Here is a 6,000-nt window from a genome sequence, read left to right on the forward strand (position 1 = left end):
ACCTTCCAATGGGAGCATTCAGTGGTTTGTGTAGCACTTCCAAGCACATTGAAGCATGAAAAATCAAAATAAAGGCAACAGTGGCCACCCACCAAGTGTTACCAAGGACCAAGGGAACATTGATCTTGTGAGAGATTCTGCTATCGAAAGTTCTAAGAAATCCCACCATCACCGTTCCCGAGAACTGGCGATCTCAGCCTCATCTGTGTTGCGCATTCTCACTTATGAACTCAATCTCCACCCCTACATCATATCCGAAAGTCATAAACTAACTTTGAATGGCATCGCAAGCCGAGTAACAATGTGTGATTGGTTTAGTGACCGAATAGAAAGGTACCCAAATTGGATTAACTACTTGTGGTTCAGTTTTGAAGCACACTTCCATTTGAATGGGGCTATCAACAATCGCAACAATATCTTTTGGGGTGCTGACCTTCTGAGGAGGTGTCTGAGATGTCTCTCAAGGGCCCAAAGTCCACTTGCTTCTGTGCATTGAAAGCCAGATGGCGTACGCTGGGACTGTATTAGTTCAAGGACGCCAATGGAAAGATGGTGATAGTTAATGGCAAGCGGTACCGAGAGGTCTTATGCCAATTCCATGCTGATCTTGCTTAACTACTGTCTCCAAGCCAACTCATACTTGCATGGTTAATGCAGGACGGTGCCCCAGTGCACATTGCAGGTGAAACCATTGACTTGCTCCACCAGCTGTTTGTGGAAATGGTGTCATCAACATGGGCACAGCCCATGAGTGGGAGCCCCAGAACCCAGATTTGAATCCATTGAATTTTTTTTATTTTTGGATGCTGCCAAAGGTCAGGTTTACACCAACAAACCTTGAACCTTGGCTGTCCTGAAGCAGGAGGAGGAGGGCTACCATCAGGCTACCACTCCAGCCACTTGCAGATGAGTTGTGGAGAAATTTGGAGTCAGGCCAAAAGCCTGCTTGAACAGAGACATAGCACACATTGAAAATGTCAATTAGAAGCAGTATAATGAGCGATTTGAAAATGGCATGGTGTATGCTTTCCATCAATGTTTCACTGAACTTGCTACTTTTTGTAATTTTTCTTCAATAAAACGTTCAAATAGTCCACTTCTTTTAAAACACCCTGTACAGTATATACACAACGACACATGGACACGACACAAGGTAATTAGATGCAGGTGGAGACCATTCAGTCCATCATGCCTGCGCCACATCAACACCGCACTGATTTATCAACACAAGATCAAAACTATAAGGGCACTCGGTAGAGCGCATACCTCTGCCACGTAATGCCTGATCCACGAGAACAAATCGGACACAATACATTTTTGAAATATCATGCTATACAGTACGATATCGTTTTGGCCTCAGATCTCAATGGTGAAGAATCACTATAAAATTTGGAGTAGTCTGATCCGGATCCGGATCTTCACCAAAATCTAATCAGTTCATCCTTGTCACACACCCAACCTGTCCACAAAATTTCATCCGGATCCATCCACAACTTTTTGAGATATCCTGCACACAAACAGACAAACAGACAGAAAGGCGTGAAAACAGAACCTCCTTCACCTCCGGTGGCGGAAGTAACAAATATAATGCAAAATGTTTTATTTTTTTAATGAAGTGTTTTTTGTGGTTTTTCATTTTGTATTTTTTTTTCTTTCCAGGGGCGAGGGCAAGGGCATGTACAGTCTTGGGTAAAAAAACACATTCATCAACCACACAACACCCCTTGAAGAGACCCCCCACAAATAGCAGTCCGTACACGTGCGCACAATCACCCGTCGATGCTCAAACTACCTAAAAGTACTGCCAACATCCCCATACCCCTCTATCTTCATAACTTCCAGGTACATATTTAATTACAATTTAAACTTATCTACTTTTTCTGCTGCCACTACTTTTCCAGGGAGACCATTCCATGCATTAACTACTCTCTGAGTAAAAGTCCCCTGCCTTGCTGCCATCTTAACTCTTCTCTTCTCTACTTTCAGATTATAGTCCCTGGTCCTATCACTGTCTACACTGTTGAATAATTAATCTTCAATTATTTTATCTATACCCTTCATTATCTTAAACATCTCTATCATATTTCCTCGTAACCGCCTCCTTTCTTCTGTATAAAGCCCTGTCTCCTTCAGCCGCTCCTCATAGCTGAGTCTTGCCAGGCACAGAATCAATCGAGCAGCCCTGCGCTACCAGATACTAGCAGGGACATCCGGCGTTGCCCGGTGGGTACCCAGCATTGCCTGGTGGCTGCCTGGCTTTGCCAGGTTGGTACCCGACATTGCCCGGTGGGTACCCAGCATTGCCTGGTGGCTGCCTAGCTTTGCCAGGTTGGTACCCGACGTTGCCCGGTGGGTACCCAGCATTGCCTGGTCCTGTTCTAATCCTGCTGGCATTTTGAAGAAATGAATTTTTCACTTTTTTCCATTTTTTTGGGGTGCTTAAAACACTTCCCTTTACCCACTAAGGAATGTGGTTGGGGATCATTTATATTACCTTTGGCATAGCTACAAAGATCGAGGCACAATAGAGCAATAAAACAAAAAAAATTCCCCCCAAAACAACCATTTTTTTCAAAATTTTCAAAAACTCCCAAGCACTCACTGATGAACCTCTGAAAGTTTGACGAATTTCCATTCAACCATGTCTGAGAAAAATGGTGGCACACGCACACACACACACACACACACACACACACACACACACACACACACACACACACACACACACACACACACACACACACACACACACACACAACCAACTGGACCCACGACATACACCGCTCAAAAAAAACAGTACTCACAAGCACATACTGTATATTTCCATACATCCTCCACACTCAGTCACTATGCCTTTTGTGGTTGAAAGAACCGGCAAACAATCAACAACAACCTACACCATTCGACCCATCTCCATGAACTTCCTCTAAATCCAAAGTGAGCCTTTCAATGCAACCTGAGCCACTCTCTCACACATCTTCCTCCTTTCCGGTTCGCATACTCCAAGTCGAGCAAGAAATGCATAAAAAGAATTGCCAAGATACCCACTACACCCCACCTCAAATGGTTGACAAGAAACTCGTGAACCCTTCTCCGGACACTCCACCTCCAGCTCACTACACTTTCCTCTCTTCCTCTCATGCACCTTCTCTATGGTCTCTTCCCAAGGTACTGACAACTCCCCCAAGATGACTTGCCTTTCTGTACCTGATCAGATGACAATGTCAGACCGCAACCTTGTCACGCAGATCTCAGGGAATATCATTTGCAGCTTTAGGTCTACCTCCACTTGCCAATTGCGAGCATTTGGCAAACCTCTTGCCTTCCTCTTCCTTCCACTTCTTACTACCTGGGCATTTTCAAAAAAACAACACCTCTTTCCATTGACCTCCTCCTCCTTCTATACTCCCCTCTCCCTCGATCTCATCACCTCTTTCTGCACCATCTCCACTGCCAGCACCTCATCGTGCCCAGTGCATGCTGCATTGTTCCCCGACCTCCGCACCAAGAGCAGCTCTCCTCCTGTAACAACTCCCACGCCCTCAAGTGAATGCACGCGGTGTCAGAGCAGAGGCAGAATTTTCACATGGACTAGCTAAGGCATGGGCGAGTATGCCATACAATCACAGGGACACACATTAGACAATATCACAATCAAGGTACGGTTTAACATGACAAATTGGCTGAATATATAACAGAAAGACACAACGGATCTGGTCACAACACAAAAGACACAACACAGACCCAGAACCAGAAGCTTTGAAATGCTTTCCTACAATTTCTGGAGAAATTCCATTGGAGGGATGTTCCATGCATTTTGCCATGTTTCCTATAATTCAACTTTTGAGTTTGGTTGTTTTTCAGTTTTATTCCTTTCCAAATAATCCAAGTCTTAGGCCACCACACTTTTCTTCACCAATTTGTAATTTATCTCTTGCAGGTCATATAAACCCACCTAATGCCCAAGATATCAAATTCGACTACCCATGGGGACCATAACTCTGTGCAGAGCGTTGTTGCTGCCGAAACAGTCTCCGTGGCTATTGGGCACAATCCTGGACGGGTCGCCACTCCGACACAGGATACCAGCAAGCTGGCACTCATTTTTCCAACTTCAGAAGGATCACAGGCAGAGTCAACCCCACCCGGTATTAATTCAACAGCCGAGCAGGATTTGAGCTCAGGATCCTAGGATCCCAAATCCACCACCCCCAACCATTAAGCCAACACCAGGCAAATATCAAACTCGACGAGACTCAAAACAGTCGTGTGTAATAATAATTGTGTAATTAATTGAGTCCATTCATTTAAAATTAAGGTGATTGAACATGTCTGGAAAAGTTTCACATTCACTTGAATTATTTTGCATATTTACATTGTGTGGTTGACTGAATCTTGTGGAAGTCATCACCAGACGTCAAAAGAAGAAAAACCATATATATTAAAGAAGAAATGCAATTTACTTGGATTTGTCACCAAAGCATTGTCATTGTCAATTACATCATTCAAAGAATGATCGAGTTGTGACAGAATGATCCAAAAACTGTTTGAATCCTTTCACGACCATTTCGTACGACATCTTGTAAATGAGATTAGGGATTTGTGAGATTCCCTGGTTGAAGGATCATTGCCAAGTGAACTCCATCCAGGCACTTTCAAATTTGCACCGAGGTGCAAAACCTGCGTTTTCATAAAAACAGACCCCATTTCCAGGACCGAAAAGCTTCCCAAAAGTCAAAAAACACTTTAACTGCACTTCGTCTGATGTCATACATGGTATCAGCTGCGCTTGATGTCACAAACTCTCCATCAGAGATACCAGATGTGGACTGGGCGATCCTTTCAGTGAACAGATGCTGGATGAAGAGATGCACGAACAGCTCACGTTTCCAAACCAATAACTTATCACTTCAATCTTCCCGCCCATCTGTGCCACTTCTCCACATGGGGCACCACCAACACCCAGTAGGGCGGCCGAGCGTTTTAACCGCCGGTGCGTGCCGACTATTTTTGGTCAAATCTGTGGTAATTACCTCCCAGTCTATCTAGGTTCGGGCAATGCTCGACTAATGAAAGGAAAGGACAAACACGGACAGGTTGGAAAAGGACAAATAATTTATTAATAATAAAATAAATAAATAAAAATAGCTTTTTATTTTCTGAGGTAAATAAATGAATTAGTTTCAAAGCAAAATCAATCAAAATGCCAGGAAGGAGACAGAGAGCAGATGCTTATCGGGGGTGGACTTACAGCTAGAGAGTAGTCGTCCGTGAAGTGAAAACGTCCTGAAATGTGCGTGCATGTCACGTCCGTCACCAGTATCCAGTCTTGCCGTGCACCCTCTCGCGAACAGCCTTGAACGCCAGTCGATGTCTGGGAGGGCACCGAGATCATCTGTCGTGGGTTTAGACCCTGGTGCTGCGACATGGGCAGCTCCTCACACTTCACGAAACTGGTGACGTCCAGTGACCCACACGGTCCGTCGGTGACTGACCCGCGCCTCACACGTTGGTGACCGACCCGTGCCTCACTCGTTGGCGGCGCCGCTCACACCCACACGCGCACCACACGCTCACATGCTTAAGCACTGGGAAGGACGAATTGTCTCGTTGTTGGCGCTGGTCAGACACCCACACGCGCACCACACACTTGCTTACTCACTTGCGGGCTTGTACGCTTCCTCTCTGGCTCACTTCTTCCCTCACGCGTTTCAACTCTCGCTTTCTTTTTGGCTCGGTTGCCCTCTCGCTTTCTTCTCCTCAGAACGGACCTCCAATTCGTTTTTATATATGCGGCCCGTCTCGGCGGGCGCAGAGTCCCCCAAGCTCACCCCGCCCAACTTGCGCACCGTTACCATGACATCCTGTGCGCTCCAAAAAAGGCGGGCGTCGGCGCGAGCGAAATAAATATGTGCATAAACGTTGCTGAGGAAAAATAAGGCGGGGTTAGCGCTCCTGAAAGAAATGTGTGTGAACGTGTCTGTCGTAAAGAAAAAAAGC

General features: G+C 45.5%; 1 protein-coding gene across 2 annotated transcripts in view; it reads right to left on the bottom strand.

Annotated features, from left to right (window-relative positions):
- Positions 1-6,000, bottom strand: part of LOC147029330 (P2X purinoceptor 3-like) — an 80,676-nt gene that overhangs the window by 61,505 nt on the left and 13,171 nt on the right. The window contains exon 1 of one of the 2 annotated variants that reach the window (XM_085872306.1): positions 3,059-3,838. The exons of the other annotated variant lie outside the window; for it this stretch is intronic. Coding sequence (XP_085728432.1) covers positions 3,059-3,141 — 83 coding nt within the window. The 5' untranslated portion in view covers positions 3,142-3,838. Of the gene's footprint in view, positions 1-3,058; positions 3,839-6,000 lie in introns of those variants that run through there. 2 annotated transcript variants of the gene reach the window in all.

Source organism: Eptatretus burgeri, chromosome 3, assembly GCF_056783735.1.
Source record: "Eptatretus burgeri isolate ZD-2024b chromosome 3, Ebu_testis_v1, whole genome shotgun sequence".
Lineage (NCBI taxonomy): Eukaryota > Metazoa > Chordata > Myxini > Myxiniformes > Myxinidae > Eptatretus > Eptatretus burgeri.